Source organism: Engystomops pustulosus, chromosome 8, assembly GCF_040894005.1.
Source record: "Engystomops pustulosus chromosome 8, aEngPut4.maternal, whole genome shotgun sequence".
In the NCBI taxonomy this organism is placed as follows: domain Eukaryota; kingdom Metazoa; phylum Chordata; class Amphibia; order Anura; family Leptodactylidae; genus Engystomops; species Engystomops pustulosus.
Window position 1 is genome coordinate 21,593,916 of NC_092418.1, and position 22,858 is coordinate 21,616,773.

At 44.8% G+C, this 22,858-nt stretch overlaps 2 protein-coding genes across 3 annotated transcripts; one reads left to right on the top strand and one right to left on the bottom strand.

The window, feature by feature from the left end:
• Positions 1-3,707: 3,707 nt before the first annotated feature.
• On the bottom strand, positions 3,708-9,284 carry EARS2 (glutamyl-tRNA synthetase 2, mitochondrial). Its single transcript, XM_072120197.1, has 9 exons — positions 9,003-9,284; positions 8,477-8,632; positions 8,215-8,404; positions 6,557-7,029; positions 6,145-6,253; positions 5,905-6,043; positions 5,072-5,202; positions 4,780-4,915; positions 3,708-3,968 (listed from the first exon to the last, which is right to left on the bottom strand). The coding sequence occupies exons 1-9, from the start codon at positions 9,112-9,114 to the stop codon at positions 3,885-3,887; spliced, it is 1,530 nt and encodes a 509-aa protein (XP_071976298.1). The 5' UTR covers positions 9,115-9,284; the 3' UTR covers positions 3,708-3,884.
• Positions 9,285-9,344: 60 nt separating this feature from the next.
• On the top strand, positions 9,345-18,418 carry UBFD1 (ubiquitin family domain containing 1). 2 transcript variants are annotated; one of them, XM_072120198.1, is made up of 7 exons: positions 9,345-9,489; positions 12,131-12,385; positions 13,085-13,293; positions 14,726-14,791; positions 15,310-15,415; positions 15,732-15,814; positions 17,614-18,417. In XM_072120198.1, the coding sequence occupies exons 1-7, from the start codon at positions 9,369-9,371 to the stop codon at positions 17,722-17,724; spliced, it is 951 nt and encodes a 316-aa protein (XP_071976299.1). In that variant the 5' UTR covers positions 9,345-9,368; the 3' UTR covers positions 17,725-18,417. The 2 variants fall into 2 exon arrangements, with proteins under 2 accessions (XP_071976299.1, XP_071976300.1); XM_072120199.1 differs by having other exon boundaries at positions 9,363-9,426; positions 17,614-18,418.
• Positions 18,419-22,858: the final 4,440 nt, after the last annotated feature.

The window sequence follows — 22,858 nt, forward strand, 5'->3', positions numbered from 1 at the left end:
GGCATCACCCCAACCTGTCCTACTAGGAGTATATAGGATCAGAATAAACACTTCTGTTATTTATTCATCACTTTTATGTCTGGATTATTGCTGATGTGATGAGTTATAGTGGGAGACATACTGCAGTTATGGGGGTTCCCCATAGATAAATACAATATCAGAACCAAACTTTGTACAGAAATACATGATCAGAATCAAGCTTAGGGTGGTTAAAAAAAAATAACAACACAACAGGTTCCTTTTCCCAGCGCTGTATAATGCGGGATGGGTAGATGTGTCCGGCCACCTCGGCTATCCAGAAGCTGAATACCCAATACAGTAAAAAGTAGGAGGAGAAATTCAATTTACCATTGTAGCTTCCGTCCAGGATCTCCTCAACAGGATGAATTGCAGGGCCCGGAGCAGCAGCTCCAACGTTTATACATCTCTGTCCACACCTTCTCACTCCTCCTCTAGGTAGAGACAGTCCAGGATGTGTCCCTCTAAAATAGCACTGAATGTGGCACATAATATATACTTGGTATATGTCACTCCTATTGGGTGTTGGGTGATATGGGTAGGGTACCAGCCCCAATCAGCAAAATAACAATAACCCAGCACTCCAAATTCTTGTAGAAAGATAATTTTCACTTTATTTTATAAATTTATAGTAATCCAAAATTTATTTGACGTTTCGGTCAAAATCAGATATTTACAATACAGAATTCATAATACAAAGATAGAAAAAGGTCTTACATCTGGTGTAAAAACATCATGGTCATCATCATGGGCACCATGTATCATAGAATCTAGTTATGGAGTAGGCTGGTCTCATGGCAAGTAGCTATAGTCCATGGGCTGCCCGGGACTGCAGAGTAAGGTCTTGAGTCCTGTCTGGTGAACTCTGTATGGGGGAAGGGGTGGTCTGGGTGCCCACAGAGAGGACTCCGTGTGCCGCCTCTCGAAGCAGTGCCATAGGTTCACCACTACTAATAGGACTGTGTGATATTACGAGCCATCCACCTGTGTGACTGCCCTGGGGTTGGGACTAACTTGCTGATCTCACTGATGGGACCGCCACAGATCACAAAAAAGGGGGTCCGTTGTTCCATTTGCAACCAAAAAGAATGAAGGGGCAGGTCATGGTTCTCCTGACCATTTTATGATCTGCCTGGACCTGCATCCCTCTTCTAGGAGCTTTAGAGCATCATCACTGAACACCAGGACCACATCAGGATCTGAAACTTTGTTGTAGCAGCAGAAAACATTTATGGAGACAAAACCATTTTTGGAGGTGCTGGGACCCCCCCTACTACAAGGCAAAGGAGATGATAATCAGTGGTCCCTGTGGTTCCCTTGCTGATTGGTTCTCATTCTTTCTCCTCGAGGCAAAGGACACTGCACCCAAGTTGCTCTGCAAAGATCAATTCAAACGTCTGGGTTATAGTGGAGACATCCGGCACCATCCCCTCTATGCCACAGAAGATTGGGAGAGAATGGAAGATAGACCCAAAGATCCTCCTTTTCCCCAGCCCCCCATTCTTACAAGATCAAGAAGGTGACCACCACCAAAGTAAAGTCAAGAGCATCCCTGACTGGCCCCTATAGACAGTCATATACATTCCAGCGCTCTCCTCCACCCAGAAAGTGATTTCTTCTATATATCCGTCCACCTCTAATGTAATAGTCATCACAAGTGCCCCATATATATCCCCCCCCCATGATCACTCCCATTGTTAGTCCAATTGATGGTGTCATCTGTTCCAAATTGATGTGGAACCAAATATCTTATCATCATCATCGTCGTCTTCATTGCTCCTGGCATCACCATGGAGGTACAGTGCTCCGATCCATCCTGCCGCAGCCCGGGTTCTGACGAGTGACCTGAGGCTGCCGGCTTCTGTCCCCGCCGGGTTCCGCCTCCTGGAAAAAGAACTTGGCAGAGAAGGATTTGGCTTTATGTACCTGGCATCAGTGAGAGATAAGAGCAGCACCATGGCCATTAAAGTCCTCACCAAAATAAATACAGATAAAATCCAGCTGGAAAAAAGGGTGCTGCAGCACGTAGCTGGAAACCCCTATATCTGCCACTTATTTTCCACCTGCCAGACTCCATCATTCGCCTTCCTGATCATGGAGCTCCTCCCTGGCAGCGATTTGGAGAAGCTTCTGGAGGCAGAGGGACCCCTTGATGTAAAGACCACCACCCTGTGTATAGCCCAGATCATCTGTGGGCTACAACACATGCATTAACTTGGAGTCATCCACCGGGACATCAAAACCAAAAACATCACCAGGGACATATCCAGATCTGCGATTTCGGTGTGGCAGTGGAAAACATCTTTGGGGCAAAACTATATTTGGAGGAGCTGGCACTGCCTACTACAAATCCCCAGAGATGATCACCGTGGCCTTGTTGGTAGATGTTCTGACTGGTGGTCATTTGGGGTCCTCCTGTATCGCCTACTGACCAACAATTACCCATTCGGCACATGCAGAACAATGCGCCATCTCCGGGATGTGGTTGTAGCAGGTGATCCCCAATTCCCAGACACCTTCAACACCGAGACAAAGGACATTGTATCCAACCTGCTCAGCAAACAACAACTAAAAAGTCTGGGATATTGTGGGAATGTCCGTCAGCATCCATCACTCCAAATATTGATCCAATAAATTGATGGTGTCGTCTTCGTGAGGAACCACAGAACTTCACTGGATCATCATCGTCTTCATGGCTGCGGTCATCACCATGGAGGTACAGTGCTCTGTCATGTACACTGCTGTATACTCTGTTACCTGCTTGTATATCTGTGCACTTCTGTGTCTCTCATTAGTAGTTGCCCATAGTAACAATGAGATGTCAGCACAGCAGGGTTAGGGCTGTGCACATCACTATAGTCCTGTAACCTGTGGTAATGGTCCCTCTTCATAGTGATTCTGGGATTTTGGGTGTAATGTCCCCTCATACAATCTTGTAGTGATGCAGTTTTCTCTCTTTCCGTCTTCCTGCAGTCTCCGGGATCCTCCGGCTCTTCTCGCTCTCAGCATCGCGATTCCTGCCGTCTGCAGCCACAATAATAGGAGGAGCACAGAGACCCCGGTCATACAGCGGCATCACCCCAACCTGTCCTACTAGGAGTATATAGCATCAGAATAAACTCTTCTCTGTTATTTACAGGACACCAGCTGTAATGTCACCAGAGCCGTCATCCTGAGCTCCTGGCAGAACATCGGACAGAAGACTGGACCCAGCACAGAGGACAACTTCAAGAAGGAAGACGTCCTGCCTGTTCCATCACCATCAGTGCAGGACCCGGCTATCAGTCCAACATAACCAGGGGAGGTAGGTAGGAGGAAAATAACATCATTGCTTTTATCATGTGGGAATCACAGGTAAGTAGTTTTGCTTCAATCCATTATAGTGCCCCCTCGTGATGCTTTCTCTGATTGGTGAAAATCACCAGGAGTACGATGGCCGTCTATCAAGGGGTGGAGGAGGGCGGATTAGAACATGCCTATAATATTATTATCTTGTGGATAGGTGATAGCTTCAATAGTTGGTACAATCCCTTTAATTGCCTGGATGCCACTGGAGATACTACATGACAAGGTGCATCCCTGCAAATTTTGAGAAAACAGAAAACTACCCCAAATACCAATTATTACAAGTCACAAGCTGCCACGGATGCCTCATATTTGCAGGTAACAATATGCACCACACCGATTCATAAAAGAGACACCATTATTCATGTTCTGATATTTACAATTCGTACAAAATATTTACAAAAAAAATGTTCAAATCAGGAGCCACATAAAAAGGCACAATTGTACACAGTGTCCCCAGCGCTCCATTATATTCCATGCATTATACAGGATTCAGGATGTGAGGCTCAGGCATCCAAATTTCAGCTGAGCAGAGACTTCTGTACACGGATCATGGACTCCTCCACTCCTAGTGACAGCATCATCTCGGCCACACTCGGCCCAGTCTAGAAAGACAGAAAAATTTTAAAACACTTCTCTAATAAATGAACTACGACTGTTGTACAGCTGTGGATTCAGCACAATAATGCAATCTGATCATTGCAAATTACAGGCCCAAAGCCTATCGCTGCACTACTGAATAATAATAATAATAATTCTTTATTTATATAGCGCACACAGATTACGCAGCGCTGCACAGGCATGTCAAATTGGTCCTGAGAGGTTTTGAGAATATTTCCAGTTCTGATTTATGATGCCATAGAAGCCTTGTATACGTTCAAGCATGGCCAGCGCCAGCACTGGTCATGTCGGGGCCCAGAGCGGCTGGGGGGGCCCACATACAGAATCCATGGGGGTTAGGGGGCGCTGTATCTAATGAATCCATAGTGGTGAGGGGGCTCTATATAAAATAACCATAAGGGGGCTGTATGTAATGAATCCATAGAGTGTTGGGGGGCTGTTTGGTATGATAAACTAGGGAAAATTTTAGGGAACAGGAGGCTGTTTAAGTGTCTGAATTTTTTATGCAGTCATGTGTGTTCACTGCAAAGGGGCCCACTGAAGCTCTGCCGCCCAGGGGCCTACTGAGACCTGGAGCCGACCCTGCAATTAATTCAACTAAGAAATCAATGTCCAAACCTCTATGCACATGGCAGCCAATAACTAAGATAGAATATATACATAGAAGTCAATAGTGATTAGGATCTATAGATCCGGACAGAAATCAGGAAAGGAAAATTCATCAGAAAATGTATCTAGTTTCCTCCATGAGTCACATTCATCATAAATTTTAATTGTAAAGGCAGTTAATTGCACCTCCCGTCCGCTCAGCGCCAGCCGGAGAACTTTCATGGATGTGCTGTACTTCGTGGTTTTCAGCTGCTGGAGGTGGTTCTTCAGCTCCTTACTCAACACGTCTAGGCTGGTGTCATGGCGGACGTTCTGCAAAATCCTGAAACATCAATGAAGATTTCATTATTATTTAATCATTTTCTAACAATTTTGTAATAGCAATTTTTTTTAAACATCCTTACGGGACAAACCCCCTGGGCGCATGCATGGGTTACCCAACATAAAACTAAACACAAAGGCTGAGAATGATACACACTGCATAACAAGCCTCCCGATATCACTGGCCTCACTGGACAAGCCATGCAGATCCTCCTGGTGCACGGCGGGCCGGACCCACAGATACGAGTAATCTGGAGACAGGAGATCTGTCAGGATGTTCAGGTGTCCCTAGAGCAGACAATAAAAGTTACATTAAACAATCAATCAATGAATTGAGATATTGGGGCAGATTTGTTAAGCTGGATGTTGACCATGCACAATAGCAGCCCTGGAGAGATTTTTAATTATACCTCTGTCTATGTTGTTGGTAGCTGCAGAACTGTTATTTATATTCTAGGATTGTACATGGGGTGTGTCCTCACACTTCTGTGCTCCAAGCTCTCTGCACTGTCCCTTTCGCTCTTAACAACTACTGTAGTAATTAACTAGAAACTTGTTACAGCTTTTAAGAAGCAGCATAGGCTATGTGGCAATTTGAATGCCAATAGCAAAGCAATGTGAGGATACCCTGCAGTGCTCCATGTGCAGCTACAATCCTGGAATGTAAATTCATATTTTGCATTCCTCCTGCGCTTATGAAGGTCGGAAAATAAAGATCTCCAGAGCTGCTACCAATTTCAAACACTGAATATTATTCATTTTCTGATACTGGTGCCGATCCAGTCCATCTGAAATTCTGAAAAAGACTTTGTACCAAGAGTATCTCAGGTAAACCTCCACCTTTATGGTGTGGGTACAAGGACTCTCTTGTATCCAACACAACTACCTTAGAGGGGCGCCGTCTCATCTTGTATTTCCCTTCTCCAGATTTTACAGGAATTTCCCTGCAACAAATACGAACTGAATAGGTTGCGGTGATTGACCACTTACCTTCCTCAGCACTAGTATCCTCTCAATATACTCTCTATCAAATATCAGATCTTTGAACTTTTCTTGCAGTAGCGTCTGCAGCTGTGCCACCAACTGTGCCCGGGTATCAGCCCCTTCAATCCACCTGGTGAGGTGCACCCTATAAGTAATGAAGGGGATGTTTTTAAGATTATATCTTCTGTCCTGCAATGTAGAGGATTCTATAAAGTGCATATTCATTCTACATACCAGAAGATTTACCTGCTGAATTCAGGAAGCTTCTCCAGGTCCAGCAGCGCAGAGTGAGTGCTGATGCTCTGCAGGTTGTACTGCTGAATGAGTTCTGGGAGTGTCCGGCCGGTCTGATTTCCTGAAGGACAAATACTACATTTTACAAAGCACATAGAAATCTTCTATTTTAAGCAGTGATCTTGACCTCCCACACCCATAGTACTTATTTAATTAAATTGTGACCCGGGTGTTAACAGAGCCCCTGTACATATTATGGCTGGAGAAAGCCGCTGCCAGATACCTCAACGTAGATAAATATCGGCCATGATAAAATCATCAGAAGACAGTTATGATTCCCCATACACATAAGATATTCAGCAAGTCCCTTCTGCTTTGCCCACCAACCTGCTATTTATTCATAGTTCTTGTTCTCTATTGTTACCTGAGAATCCTGATCCGCAGTTGGTGATAATATCCAGCAGGGTGTCCGGCAGATATCCTTTCTGGACAAAGTGTTGGATAAATATATCCCCCTGTCGCTTGGACAGTTTGCTGCCATCTTTATTGAGTAGGAGCGGCAGGTGGGCATACTCTGGAGGATGCCAGCCCAAGGCCTGGTACAGGAGCAGATGCTTGGTTGTGGAGATCAGCCACTCTTCTCCTCTCAGGACATGGCTTACAGCCATTTTATAGTCATCCACAACATTAGCCAAGTGATAAGTGGGAAATCCGTCCCCCTTCAGGATCACCGGGTCTCCTTCCACACTTGCCACGTCATGGTGAGTCCAGCCATAGACCAGGTCCTGGAAGGAATGGGCACCGCTAGGTAACTGGAAGCGGACCACAAAAGGCATGTTCTTTGCCATCTTTTCCTTCACTTGGTTGGAGGTCAAATGTCTGCAGCGATTATCATATCTGAAAGGAATAAGATAATGGTTTTTATATCAGAAATAATAATTACTTTATTTATATAGCGCACACAGATTACACAGCGCTGCACAGAGCTTGCCAAATTGGTCCTTGTCCCCAAATCGGCTCACAATCTAATCAACTGACCAATATGTTTTGGAGTGTGGGAGGAAACCGGAGTACCCAGAAACCTACACAAATACAGAGAGAACATACAAACTCTTTCCAGATGTTGATCAGAAACCAAAAGGTCTCACACTGTATATAAAGCAATGCATGAGGGGTGCAGCAGGGACAGTCACTGCACAGAGGGGAACTCACTCGGGAAACTAAACGCATTCCATGAATGATTTCAGAAGGTGACGTGTGACACATCAATCGATGATTAATGGCGGCTTCTCTCATTATAACAACTCCCTGGCCCTAAATGGGTTAAGCATGGAATCACAGGGACATTCTGAGTTGTAAGGTTGAGGGGTTTTCCGAAATCTAGATGTACTTTGGAATTCCCCTTTACCATAAAGGTTAATGGGAAGGGAGACTTTGGAAAGTTAAGCTTAAAAACCACAACATCACATTGGATTATTGGCTGCTATGGTCAAGTGATGTGACTTCTATATGGACAGACTGTAACACTCTGAAGGACCAGTGATAGGTGAATCAGTAGCCGGTAGCACTGGAGCACTGTAAGTATATTTACAGATTACCAACATGTAGTTAAAGGGGTTGTAGAAAGTGTCCATATTATATTGTCTCCACAGAATTGAAACACAATATGATTGATGTGGGTCCAATTGCTGGGACCCCCACCAGTCAAGAAAATTGACCCTCAGCAATTCAGAAAACAGTTCCATTATTATGGTTGATGGGAGTACAAGCAGTTGCACCCTAACTGATCAAACTGTAACATCTGAGTGTGTACAGGGCTTAACATGCACACTTTGTACAAACCCCCTTTAAGGGTTTTTCTGAAATCCTGAAAGATGACTTATCAATCAGGGCAACTACTCATGTCTGAATCATCATGACTGATGTACACACGATGCTGCAGGTGGCAGATTGTTGTAGAATACCAGTACCTATAGCTTCATTCAATGAGGAGGAACTCAAACTGAAGGGAGTCCCAGCGATCTAACCCCCACCAAGACTGCTTGTTATCCCTTATCCATATGTAGAGGGGCTCATTCATACCGTGGTGTCTGTCTACTCCTCAGCGCCTCTTTCTTGATCAGTTCCAGCCTCTGTAGAGTACAGAAACAGCGGTAAGCCGCGCCACTCTCCAGTAACGCCTGCGTTGCTTCATGATATAGATTCAGCCGCTGCGACTGTTCATAGGGTCCATAAGGACCTCCACGCCGGGGACTCTCATCTGGCGGGATTCCTAAAGAGTAGACAAGAATTAGCTACATCTTCCAGAGAACTTTATCAACATGTGAAATTGTAAAGGTCTAACCTGCCCACTCCAGCATATCTTCTATGGCCGCTGCCGCTCCGGGGACCAGGCGACTTCTATCTGTGTCTTCAAGGCGCAAAATAAAAGCTCCTCCATGTTTCTTAGCGAAAAGATAATTGTATAGAGCAGTGCGCAGACCACCGAGGTGAAGAAAACCTAAGGAGATATAAAGTGGTGATGATCGGTGAATCCCCAAATAATAACCACAAAGAAACTGTCATTTATAGCTCTAATTTATCAAAATACTATCCAAAATGTAAAGGCAAAGGCTGCATAGATCACAGATCGTATAATTTCACAGCCGTCCATACATTTGAGAAAAAATATTTCCACCTTAAACAACCTATTTAAGACACTTTGCAATTATTCTTCATATAATTTTGAGCACACAGCTCCTATGCACACCTATGTGTCTCCATGGTTACAGACTAGAAACAACCCCTGTGTAGTCTGGTCCTGTTTTCATTCATTCATTTTTTTTTAGTTTTTTCTGCCTGCACAAGAGTTGAGATAAGTAAAAACATACCTGTAGGGCTGGGGGCAAATCGCACACGGATTTCTTTTGGTGGTCCTCCACTACACCTCCTGGTTCCCTGGTGCAGTGCTGGGAGCAGAACCCTGCCTAGCAGAAGCCGCATCTCCCCCCAGTTTATGGCCTTGTCAGGAACTGTTCTCCAGAATCCACGCTTTCCTTAAAGAACTAAAATTGACGAAATGTCCCTTATAACCGGAGCCATTTTAATGTAGAATTTCATTATACGTCTATTAGTTTGGTCTTCAACAAAATGGCGTCCACAGCGCGGATTAACTTCTTTCTCTGCGCTTGGTTGGCAAATTACCGGAAGAATGGCGAGTCACCGCACCCCCCCCTTGTCTGGTCTCTGTGGTATCAATGTTCTTCCGGTTCTATCTAGGCCTACGGTGGCCGACTGAGTCCAAAACGGCTGATTGTGAGTTTCCCGGCAGCACTAGCGCTGGCGACTTGTACACAATCATCATGGCGTCCCAGGACGGTGGGTACCGGGTCCCCCGAGGGCAGAGCTGTGTGTTAAGCGTCTGTGAGCCGTCCTGAGGCTGGCGGCCGTGTGTTGCCTGGTATTCGGGCTGTGGTGCCAGCTGGCACGGCTGCCCCTGCTGTAATGCCCCTCTGCCTGCTCTCTATTACTGCCTCCATACCCTTCACTGCTGCCACCTCCTTCCCAGGATCCGCCCAGCTACACGTCCTAACTTTGTGCCATCTGTCATTCATGGGTGCCCACCTCGTGTCTCCCCTCCCTGTGTGCCATATGTCACCCATAACCACCTATTGTGTGCCATCTGCTTACATTATCCCCTTTGGGTGCCATCTGCACCCCACCTGGGGCATCATGCCACCCGGAATATCATGTTACCTGTGGCCTGACAACTTCTAGATGAGGTTTATAATCAGGAGTAGTCAGTGTCGCCCTTTATTGGCACAAACAAGGTGGCATAATGTGCCAGCTGCTCCCTCACTCTTTTTGGCAACTTTTTTTTGTGCCTTTTTACTCAGTCAAGCAGCATAGAAGACAATGAAAGCAAAACTTTTGATAGAAAGTGGGGCCAAAAGTTGCGCCACCCCTTGCTGTGTATGGCTGGCACCGCATCCACGCGTAGTTTCTTCCGCTTTTTACCACTTCCATTGACAGGTGTGGCATAGGGTCCCTATAGATTACATCTCGGTGTCATATACATGATATAAATACCAATCGCTAGGTCTGTATGTGCGTGTGCCACAGCTTGCCCCTATGCTTCATTAATCTATTTGTGATATGCTTGCTGTGTGATGCCCTGGCATGTGCATGAGGTGGGCAAGGGGATTCAAATCTGCACAGTGGTGGTCTTTCCTAAAACTGAGGCTGATGTAAGGGAGTGGAGAGATGCTACTGTGCGTTGGGTGGCAGAGGGGTGGTGTCCAGATCATGTCTCTACAGCAGTTGGAAAGCCACAAGTTGGACAGCCCCAGCCTGCAGACATTGTCACGGGTCTCCTTCACAGTTTGCTATAATTTAGAGGCTTCAGTACTATTCAGAGAGCTGCCCCTCTCCCCCATGCACTTTGTTAGTGTCTCTAACGCTCTAACATGTTTGATGTTTTGTCTACAGGATGTCACTCTGTAAATTTTACAAGCTCTTTTTGTTTTGTTTTTTAACATTTGGGGTGGGGTACAGCACAGACCTCCCTAATGGAGTTTTCTAAAATAAAAGTGCACTCTTGATGCCTGATGTTAGGTTTATTCTCCTGCCTGATCTGTGGAGAGACATAACTGTGCAAGAAATTGGGCTGTTGAGGCACAAAGGCATAATTTTTTATTTTTTTTGTGGACAAGGACAACTGAACAGACAAAGGGTCTTTCAGAGATTTTGTATTGGGGACCAGGAGCTTTAAGTTACTCCCTTCCTGAGACACCCAATAAGTATGGGGTACAGGCCCTATGTATCTGAGAAGATTTTGTGTATAATACTCATTAAACGTCAGATGTTTGCTTAAGAACCTGATGCCCAATGTGTGTGGAGCACGTGTACCCGCACCTATTGTTTTATATAGCAGGAGAGTAAGTCTGCTTACTACAGGGCAGTAATTCAGACATGTTACTCCTTACTAAGAAGAGTCTGCAACCCATCCCCCATTATTTGACCCTAAAAATATATTCAGTACATTAATATCACATTGCACGAGGCTTCATCCGTCTAATGACAAGTGACTCCCTGTGTGGCACCTGGTGAAGAGGACGCTCTCATATATCACTTGACTAGTGTGGGGTCTAGTATGAGCCCTGCCTGTCATCTGACCTCAGGCATTGCTTCCTCATGCTATGTGACAGGTGACATTGCTGCTGGCCTCTTCGTGGAGTTTGACTTATTGTTCATGCAGATCTGACGCAGTCACTTGATCCAATATATATTAATGTATGCAAATGAAGAAATAATTTGCATGTTCAAAGAAAAATTTGCAGTGATTTGAAGGGAATCTGTCAGCATTTAAGATTGCAGCAAACTGCAGGCAGTGTTGGGTATTGTCTCCAGAGAGATGTGTAATCATATTCTGTTAGTAGCAGCAGCAGGACAGTGATATATTGATTTGTACAGGATTGTACTGGGGACATGTCCTAACACTGCTGTGCTCTTAGGTCTCAGCACTGAACAGCTCTATAGCTGCTGTAGTATTCATCCAGTAGCCTGCTACAATACTACTTGAACAGCAGTGTGAGGACAAGCCAACACTTGGTGAAGCTATAATAATTTTAGTATTACCTGTCCCTGTATATTTGTTGCCTGGGGCCTCCCCTCTGCTTCCAGATTACTATATTTCATCATTTCCATTTATGTACTAATTTTTGGATCCCCCCCCCCCAAAAAAAAAATGGTGATTTGGACCACCTTTTTGCACACACATTATGTGGTCAGAACCCTCACTATAAAGGAATAGCAATAGGACATCACTTTTCCGGGAGTGAAAACCCCTTTAAATGCTAATAAAAGCGAATTCATAGTGAACCTGTTTGCCCCTAGTGTCAGCTCAGTGACAGGCGCAGCTAAGAGACCTGCTCCCTCCGTTCTGCTGACGCGATGATCTGTCTTGTGTGGAATGATCTGTTTTGTTCATGTCTGAGCTAACCCTCCCTATCCCCTATAGAAGTGGAAGAGCTGGGAATGGAGGCGGATGGACAGCTGAGCTGTGAAGAAGGAGGAGACGCGACTCCTCAGGCCTCTCAGGACAGCAGCTCGGCACAGCCGGAAGCAGACAGCGCCGTCAGCAATGGAGGGGACTCGGATTCGGACAAAGAGCTTGTAGAGTTTAAGATCATTTGGAATAAGAACAAGTACGATGTAAAGCTTCCACTGGATAGTACCGGAGCAAGCCTTAAACAGAAGATTCATACACTCACAGGTAGGTGCTCTGCGGCACGGACCTTGGTGGACTCCTCAAGGGAACGGGTGAGAAAACCAGGGTTTGCCTTGTAATTATTCTCTACAAATTTCCTAATATTTTGTAAATACATTTTCCAAGGTCGGAAATGGAAAACAATCTCCTTTCTGTCCAGGTAGCAAAAGGAGGTATTGTTTTCTATTTCCCACCTTGGAAAATGTATTTGCATGTGTCCCAGAATCCCCTGGTAGAGCATTAATAGCTATAAGTCTCCACACGACTATAAGGCGGCCTTAATTGGCAAACTCTCCTTAAAGAACTCTTACTTCCTGACCTGAATATTTTGTAGACATGGGTGAGGCGGTTTGGCATCATGCTGGATGTGGTTATGTTCACAAGGTTTTCGGCTCATTGTATCTTATCAGATTGGTGGTGGTCTGACAGTGGAGACCGGAATCAACACATATAACAGAGACAGTAGTACAGCTCCATTCTTTGGGTAGAAGATAATCTTTGTTAGCCCAAATTGACTCAACTGGGAGCTGAACTTCAGTTCAGGAACCAACCTCTACATACAGAATGTGTCCCAAGTGTCGGACCCCCACTGATTTGATATTGATGACCTATGTTATGGTTATCTCTGTCAATATACTGGTTACTCCATTTAAGTTTTCTGACAATCAGTCATGTGACGTTACATTTTTCCCATGGGTTTTTTAGGTCTTCCACCAGCTATGCAGAAAGTCATGTTTAAGGGGCTTCTACCTGAGGATAAAACTCTACGGGAAATCAAAGTCACCAACGGAGCAAAGGTTATGGTAGTAGGTTCCACCATCAATGACGTACTGGCTGTTACCACCCCCAAAGAGACCATCCAGCAAGAGGTGAAGGAAGAGGAAAACAAGAAGGAGCCACTGTGCCGACAGAAGGTGATGGTGCAATCTGATCTGCGTTATGGATCTCCTTCCCAGTCCCTCTAGTTGACGGGGGGGCAGATCGAACATGCATTTCAATCTTTAGAAAAGGCACAGATAGCTCTGGAATTTTCACCAGTCCCAGATTTTGAATGGTGGTTGTGCATCAGTTTGGGAAAATGTGAGCCCTCTTCTTTCTACGGGGCAGGGCTGTGTTATCGCAGTCCAGGCACTAACACCTGGGATCCCCAGTGTTAAACTTTTAGATACCGAGGTGTTTAAGCAGGTGGAGAAAGAGCAACCTCTGTCTGTCACCCATTGGCACCCTGCAGCTGCAATCACAGGGTGCCGCTGGTGTGGCACATCAGCCTGGGGTCCAGTGAAGGACTATATGGCTCCCTCTGTTAACTATCTATTATCTATTTAATAGATACCCAACAGGGAAAATATAATACAGGCAGTCCCCGGGTTACATACAAGATAGGGTCTGTAGGTTTGTTCTTAAGTTTAATTTGTATGTAAGTCGGAACTGTATATTTTATCATTGTAATCCCAGCCAGAACTTTTTTGGTCTCTGTGACAATTGGATTTTAAAAATGTTGGGTTGTCATAAGAATCAATAATAACACTAAAGCTTCATTACAGACACCTGTAATAACTGTTACAGCTGTTTATTGTAGCCTAGGACTAAAGTACAATAAATTACCAATATCCAGAGGTCCGTTTGTAACTAGGGGTCGTATGCAAGTTGAGTGTTCTTAAGTAGGGGACCGCCTGTACAACTCATGTTTGTGTCCCCTTATGGTACAAAGTGATAAATAAAAAGTAAATACATAATAAAATATTAAAGTCTAAAAAAAAAAAAAAGGTTTCTTAAAAAAAACACGCAAAAAAATCGCCCTTGTCTTAAAAAAAGAAAAGAATAAAATGTAAAATCACACACATTTTGTACACCCACACCAACCCAGGCTACAAAACTATAATAGTATTTATCCTGTAAGACAGAAAATGTAAAAATTAAATATATATATAATTTCAAAAGTATTTCATTATGCAAAGGAAGGTTAAAAAAAAAAACCTTATAAGGTTGGGTCCACACTATGTTTTGTGTCATACGTTATAAGGACACTTTAGGAGGATTCTGACATGTCCTCACAATGTATGGCACAGACGTATCCCACTGTATACCCTATACCCCCCTCTGCTGAGCACTTGCATCGCTCAGTTGGAGGCAGCAGGATGCAAACATGTAGCTTCCTACGTCTTTCTATCCTGCTTTTTTTTGGCGTACAGGATGCATAGTGACCAGACGGAGGCAACAACTATGCCTCCGTCTGCCACTATTTGTCAATGTATACTATAAGCATATACATCAGGTGCTTTCCCAACACGTAGTGTATACAAAAAAAAGTGATGTTTTTTTCCTTGTTTTTCTTTTTTAATATAGCAACACAGAAAGGTACTGGACAAGGGCAAACCGGAAGATGTCATGCCGTCCCTGAAAGGCGTGCAGGTAAGAGCCAGCGTCTCCTCATTGTCTCTGGTATCTGTCACATAAGCGTGACAGAAAAATATACAAGGCAGGACACAGCGTATGGGCCTCGACCCCCTTTGTACACAAACGTATATGGCGGCTGTAGGAACGACAGCTAGCATACGACCACCCTAGGACTGCATTGTGTAGTAAGGTGAGCACCTACCATATTGTGCCGTCGCCAGAAAAAAGATAGAGCGTGTTTTAACTTTTCATTGTAAATATGGCGAAGCTGCACGTCTCCTTATGGAGAGGGAATGGGTGAGGAGTGCTCACCCCTCCGCTGCTCCAGCTGGTCCTGGCCCGGATACAGCATACGTGTTTGTGTCCATAAGGCTTAACTGTACAAGGTGCACAGTCTGGGGCTATTACACAGAGCGAATACGGCTTAATGGCCCCTAAGCTGCATAGACATTGCATCTATTCGAAGCCTTTGACCGTTTTCTATAGTCCCTTTCATGACGACGATCTATTACTTTTCCTGTGTTCCGTTATAGGAGAGACTTCCGACCACTCCTATATCCGGGATGTACAATAAATCTGGAGGGAAAGTCAGACTGACATTTAAACTGGAGCAAGACCAGCTATGGATAGGTACAAAAGGTAAGTCATATGGGACCTGACTATTTACTAAGGGAATCTGTCACCCTCTTTGTTACCCTCTCATATGGGAAGCACAATTGGAATTTGTCAAGCTCCCAACCCAGTTTTTTTTGTTTGTTTTTCCTTGTCTCCAGCAGTTCCAGGTTAGATGTATAAATCAATTAGCTGCAGGACACATGATACTGGTGATGCTCCAGTCCTGATGGGTTTCTCTTACTGCCTGTTATGTAGTTATACAGCAGTAAGTGAGGCCATTTGGTTGTATAGAACAGAGACTGGGAAAATTAATAATTGCATTTTGATTTTCTTGATGCAGAAAGAACAGAAAAAATCCCCATGGGCTCCATCAAAAATGTAATATCCGAGCCAATTGAAGAAAATGACGACTATCATATGATGGTAAGAGGCTTTTCTATTGCTTTTTCTCCTGTTTGGTAACATGCACATTCCTGTGAACAATTGTAAAGGAAAGCTGTCACATTGAGCATATGTAGGCAGCATGTTATAGAGCAGGAGGAGCTGAGTAGATTGTACATAGTGTCCTATCGGCAGGCAGCATGTTATAGAGCAGGAGGAGCTGAGTAGATTGTACATAGTGTCCTATCTGCAGGCAGCATGTTATAGAGCAGGGGGAGCTGAGTAGATTGTACATAGTGTCCTATCGGCAGGCAGCATGTTATAGAGCAGGAGGAGCTGAGCAGATTGTACATAGTGTCCTATCTGAAGGCAGCATGTTATAGAGCAGGGGGAGCTGAGTAGATTGTACATAGTGTCCTATCTGCAGGCAGCGTGTTATAGAGCAGGAGGAGCTGAGCAGATTGTACATAGTGTCCTATCTGCAGGCAGCATGTTATAGAGCAGGGGGAGCTGAGTAGATTGTACATAGTGTCCTTTCTGCAGGCAGCATGTTATAGAGCAGGGGGAGCTGAGTAGATTGTACATAGTGTCCTTTCTGCAGGCAGCATGTTATAGAGCAGGGGGAGCTGAGTAGATTGTACATAGTGTCCTATCGGCAGGCAGCATGTTATAGAGCAGGAGGAGCTGAGCAGATTGTACATAGTGTCCTATCTGCAGGCAGCATGTTATAGAGCAGGGGGAGCTGAGTAGATTGTACATAGTGTCCTTTCTGCAGGCAGCATGTTATAGAGCAGGGGGAGCTGAGTAGATTGTACATAGTGTCCTTTCTGCAGGCAGCATGTTATAGAGCAGGAGGAGCTGAGCATATTGTACATAGTGTCCTATCTGCAGGCAGCGTGTTATAGAGCAGGAGGAGCTGAGCATATTGTACATAGTGTCCTATCTGCAGGCTGCATGTTATAGAGCAGGAGGAGCTGAGTAGATTGTACATAGTGTCCTATCTGCAGGCAGCATGTTATAGAGCAGGAGGAGCTGAGCAGATTGTACATAGTGTCCTATCTGCAGGCTGGATGTTATAGAGCAGGAGGAGCTGAGCAGATTGTACATAGTGTCCTATCTGCAGGCTGCATGTTATAGAGCAGGAGGAGCTGAGCAGATTGTACATAGTGTCCTATCTGCAGGCAGCATGTTATAGAGCAGGAGGAGCTGAGCAGATTGTACATAGTGTCCTATCTGCAGGCAGCATGTTATAGAGCAGGGGGAGCTGAGTAGATTGTACATAGTGTCCTTTCTGCAGGCAGCATGTTATAGAGCAGGGGGAGCTGAGTAGATTGTACATAGTGTCCTATCGGCAGGCAGCATGTTATAGAGCAGGAGGAGCTGAGCAGATTGTACATAGTGTCCTATCTGCAGGCAGCGTGTTATAGAGCAGGAGGAGCTGAGCATATTGTACATAGTGTCCTATCTGCAGGCTGCATGTTATAGAGCAGGAGGAGCTGAGTAGATTGTACATAGTGTCCTATCTGCAGGCAGCATGTTATAGAGCAGGAGGAGCTGAGCAGATTGTACATAGTGTCCTATATGCAGGCTGCATGTTATAGAGCAGGAGGAGCTGAGTAGATTGCACATAGTGTCCTATCTGCAGGCAGCATGTTATAGAGCAGGAGGAGCTGAGAAGATTGTACATAGTGTCCTATGTGCAGGCTGCATGTTATAGAGCAGGAGGAGTGTTTGTAGGGTGTTATCTGATTTTGCTATGTAGGATTTTCAGTATTATCATCTGTCCATATTTCCATACGTTATCCCCCCCCCCCCCCTAAATTATTTTCTCCTATTGGCAGGCATTTCAGCTGGGTCCTACTGAAGCATCTTACTACTGGGTATACTGGGTACCAGCACAGTATGTGGATGCCATCAAGGACACAGTGTTAGGAAAATGGCAGTATTTTTGAAGATACGCTCACCTCTGGCACAGGACACGCGACCGTGGGAGGAGCCGACCTACAGCCTCACCATTTCTCACCCTGCATCCCCAACCCCTTTCTCCACAGCTCCACAGAAACTTACAAGGGTGGAACTTTTGCCGTTGCAAAACATCCTGTGGGACAGAGAAGGCTTATTTTATAGGAGCCAGAGGTGACCGATCCAAAAATAGTTTACATTTTTAACTCTTGCACGTTGTAGGAACCTGCAACTGCGTCAGCCATATATCCAAGTCAGTAACACAAGCCCCTCTTTTTATCCCCTATCAAATCCTTTCACTGCTAAGGGAGACCTATAGGGAACCCCAATATATAGGTCTTCCTGAGCAGCTTGAGGGGGGAAGTATTGGACCTTTTCTTGCTGACAACCAGCAAATCTTGGAACACCGCCACCTGCAGATGTCACATCCTCACTGCATGCAGGGACCCCTTCAGAACACACCAAGAGACCCCACTGACTGCTGGGACCCTCGGAAAACTCAGCAATGTTTCCATAAATTCTCTTTATATTTAGTATATGCCATGACAGTAATGAAGGGATGTCAACCTGCGTTTTGATTTTTGTTTTTTAATTTTTTTTTCTTGATTTTTTTTTTTTTGTTTCTTAATTAATATAGAAAAAAAATTAAATGGATGCAGGAAAGGCTGCATTATAAAAAAAATATTGTCAATGTCTGAATGTGGTTCAACGGAGCGTCGTGCAGATGCCACAGTCTAAGGCTTAAAGCCTTCATTTTTATTTCTCCTATAGCCACAATATATAGGTTTTTTTAGAGAGAACTTTCTATAAAATACCTTCAAGTTGTAGAAGTGACCACTGGGTGTGTCTTGAATGGTTCTCATCTCATCCAGTTTAATTTACTTGGCTTATCGGTAAGTTTTCATGGAGATCTGTTGCAAATCTTGGCATGTTATTTACATTATGTAATCTGCAACACACATGTTGCACCCTATGCAGTACCTGAGTGATGACATTGATTGCCAAACCAAATGCAATTTTGTCCTGTGTACAGAGACCCAAACAGATCCACACTTATCAAGGGGGCAAGTAGGCAGAAGCTAGGGAGCCTATGAATTGAGTTTTATGAACTTTTCTGAGATTATACTGTGGGTTAGCCATTGATGGTTTGAATGTGGTGTACCCGTGGCTCTTTGCCCCCCTGGGCTTTGAAATGGTTTTCTCTCAATTTAAAGGAAACCTACCATCAGAAATGTACCTATTAAGGTCAATCTGATGGTAGGTTTCCAGTGACCTTCTAAACCCTAACCTATCTTTAGCTAATCCTAGAATATTTTCTACAATAAGCTACAGTTTATCTAACTAATATGCAGAGGCTACTGGGGTGTGGAGTAGCCTCTTCTGGAAGCGGGAGCAAAGGCTACTCCATGCTCCATTAGCCTGTGCGTTCCCTCCCACCTGCTTGTCCCCGGAGCTTTGCTGCCCTGCCTCCACATCCTCGGCTCCTTCATACTGGGCGCCACTATGTGCGCCCTACATAAATATGAGTGTATGCAGAGTATACGCACATGGTGGCGCCCAAAGGAGTTGAGCGCGTGGAAGCGGCTCCGTTATGCACCAGAGATGAGCAGGTACGAGGGACAGCTGAGGCTACTGAGGTGTGGAGTTGCCTTTGCTCCCGGATACTCTACTCCCCATTAGCCAGAAATTAGCATATAAGTTGAACTGTAGTTTAGTGTAGAAAGATTAGCTAAAGATTAGGGTTTAGAAGGTCACTGGAAACCTACCATTAGATCTACCTTAAAGGAAAACTACCATCTATCTATTAACTCCCATGCAGATAGGATCAGATACAGCATGGTTTCCATATATAAATATATCCTCATTTATACTTGTTAGGATATTACAACTGGTCAGGTGTATAACATTTATGTACCACTATGGCACTAAATGATTGATGATACAGTATTCATGTGTACGAGTAGTAAAGGAGTGGTAACTTTTGCTGCGCTAATGTTCCAACAGCGTTATCCTTCACCACCAGAAATGTGAACATTAATTTGATCACCACCGCAATACACATCAATCTTAACCCATTGACCTGAACCACCAGAGATGGAATTAATAATTCTTCCTAGTCTACCTGATTCCAAGAACTGCATTTACCACCAGGTCAGTTTGCAGTCTGCTGCATCTTATAGGTTCTGACGGTGCAGCTAAGAAGTGATATCTTGGGTCTATTCCACTTATTTGTGTAGACAAGTATTCCAGACACATTTTTGCTGCATTTTATAGCCATTGAAGTGAATGGGAGCTGAGCTGCAGTACCTCAGCGTAGCCACTACACAGTAGATGGAGCCAACTACATCCACTCCCAGGCCCCTCCTGATATTAGACATTAATAGCATATCATGAGGATAGACCCATCTAAAAGATTGACTAAAAAAATCATTTACGTAATAAACTCAATATGTTTAAAGGAGTTTTCCCAAGAAACAGGTTAGGCCCTATTCCTGTCATGCATGGCCGGGCTGCCCCATTCATCTTTATGGAACTGACTGAGAAGGGTTGTGCATACGATAGTGATACAAGACATGGCGCAGCTTCTTCTTTTCCTATTCCACCAGTTCTATCCTAAAAACTAAAAAGGAGATTTGTGTCACTTTAAACTTCCCCTAAGATGCAGGACATGGATCCAGGTAGCAGTACAAGGATAGTTGACCGCCTGCCCTAGAGAGTGCATGATTACTGAACATCTATAGCGCCTCCTACAGCATCCTGGACTGAACACGGCTCTCTAATTTTCCATAGAAGACATAATGGGGCTTATTTACTAAGTGTCCGTAGCCGTACTTCTGTCGGATTTGCCGACGTTTTTGGGATTTGCACCGATGTGACAGTTATTTAACTGGGGATTGTATTGCACGCAATCAGATTGTGCCTAAGATGCGCTGGCTTTCATGCGACAGAAAACGGGGGACGGGCCGTCGGATGATTTGACTGATTCGCACCAAGAAGAAGAAGGTGAACTCCGTCGGACCTGAGCGGGGAAGCGATACACGCAGGATATCGGGCGCACAATATTAGTGAATCGCGGCACAGTGCATGAGCTGAGCTGAGCTGAGGAGTCTACAGCACAAGCAAGTCACATGTTGTATTTTGACTTCAAAAAATGTTGTTTATTGAAATGCATCCAAACTACAGCCCAACCCCTGGGACTACACAGAGGATTCTGTCAGGGTGCAAGGTTAGTTATAACACACAAATATATTGTAATGCAAATACTTGGAGAAAGCAGAAAGTTATAATTGCAATGCACGTGTGATGGGCTCCTGTAACCTGTCTTTAGTGAAAATGAGGTCCCTGGTCAGGGCTGGCTTCAGCACCCAAATGACCAGGGCAGGGGCCGGGACCCCAAAGCTCCAAAGGGGCCCACCACCACGATGGGTCAGAAAAAGCGGCAGAACAACAACAGCCGTATTGCGTGCCCCTGGACCGGTCCCACTGCCTCCCCTGATTGCAGGCTGCATAGGAGGGAGGGGGGGTGGGCAATAGGGAGATACTATGGACAACCATGCTGAATAATAGGAAATAGGTCACCATGGGGGCTAAGATACAGAGGTTTATTCCTATGACCAACCTATATCAGCTCCAGGGAAATTGACCCTTTTAGGCTTCAAACTGAGTTTTCTTTCCTGGTCCACTGGGCCTGTGGTCTGACACTACCCCAAATGTATTCCAGCTCTCATCTATAATCCTGCACTTACTGCACAGCATAAAAATGTAAATGTCCATTTTATTCAGTGTGTCATGCCGCCCTCTCCAGCTGGCACAGGGGTGGGTAGATGTGTGTATGAAGAAGATCATAGAGCTTATTGTTATCTGACGGCTGGGCTTGGAGGATAAGTCAGGCTGTCAGATTAGCATAAACATTAGCGGAGCAGCTTTGCCGCATTTAAGATTTCTCCTGCTGTGCCCGCCATTAGGAGAGGCAGTGGCACAAGGTGAACATGGCAGAGCAAAACCAACTTATCTGCCCTCCATGCTGCGCAGACCAGGCGCCACGGTGACTGATCATGGTTTTAGCCGTCTGCAGTTAACGTTCTATGATATGAGCGGCTAATTTCATCCCGTAACCGTAATGATATCTAGTCATTAGTCTTCACAGCGGTACAAGCAGATGGATTTGTAACAATGGCAGGCAAAAATTATAACTACCCCCCAAATTCCAACATTAAAGGAGATTTACTAATAGTTGCAAAGCGGAAACTGTAATGATGGCACGACATCGCACAGTCTTCATTTTGAACGGGGGAAAAAGGGAACACATTTGGACCTCCTTTACCCAGGTTTTGTGACATGCTGCATCTAATATCAGAGCGGAGTGCTGCATCCGTGACCCGTAAAAATTAAAATTAAGTAATAGGTAATTGCAGTATCCCCACAATAGATAGAGAATGATGTGGTTGTCAGCTATAATGGGTCTGTGGGGTGTAATAGGGGTAAATCAGTACCAAGCCCCCATATGGTTTATAGTACTGGTCTCTTTCTATGAGGGAAAGGCACCTTTTTGGCTTACGTCCCTGTGTGGGATTTAGGCTGCGGTCACACGTTCCGCTAGCATTGCGTTTAAAACGCAACGCAAACAAACGGGGGGGGCCCAGCCCGATCGTTTATGCGTTTCCAGCGTATAAATATCCTGCACACAATGCTTCGGCTATTGGAGGAAAACTGACATAAAATTGCCTCCTTTTGGACGGTTCATGTGGTGTCAAAATTGAAACCAATTTTTCCTTTACGCGAGTCCTGTGGGATCCTAGCTTTACCTGTACAAACCTACTTGGTTTGCGAATCTGGAACCATATGATGACCTGGACTGGATACGGCTCCGGGGATGGAAGTCCAAACATAGTTAGGCCTCATGCTCACAAATTGATTTGTATGCCATGAACAAGCCGCACAAATGGCGGCTCATTCACAGCATCATTGATTTCTATTGTGTGATACATGAACCATGTCTCACCATAAATTATAGCGCAAGTCCTATTTCTACCCAGATTTTCGGCACAGCCTGGTCATTTCGGCTCACCTGCAGGTGTCAGATGGTCTGCAAGCAATGCTGTACAGACATTGCAATAAGACTTT

Bases quoted from the DNA above. Each gene is read 5' to 3' on its own strand.
- EARS2 (XM_072120197.1), bottom strand. From the start codon at position 9,114: ATGCGGCTTCTGCTAGGCAGGGTTCTGCTCCCAGCACTGCACCAGGGA. The intron at 8,405-8,476 runs GTTAGACCTTTA...TCTACTCTTTAG, and splicing joins AGATATGCTGGAGTGGGCAG to GAATCCCGCCAGATGAGAGT. The intron at 4,916-5,071 runs GTGTGTATCATT...TTGATGTTTCAG, and splicing joins ATCGGGAGGCTTGTTATGCA to GATTTTGCAGAACGTCCGCC.
- UBFD1 (XM_072120198.1), top strand. From the start codon at position 9,369: ATGTTCTTCCGGTTCTATCTAGGCCTACGGTGGCCGACTGAGTCCAAA. The intron at 9,490-12,130 runs GTGGGTACCGGG...TATCCCCTATAG, and splicing joins CATCATGGCGTCCCAGGACG to AAGTGGAAGAGCTGGGAATG. The intron at 15,416-15,731 runs GTAAGTCATATG...TTCTTGATGCAG, and splicing joins GCTATGGATAGGTACAAAAG to AAAGAACAGAAAAAATCCCC.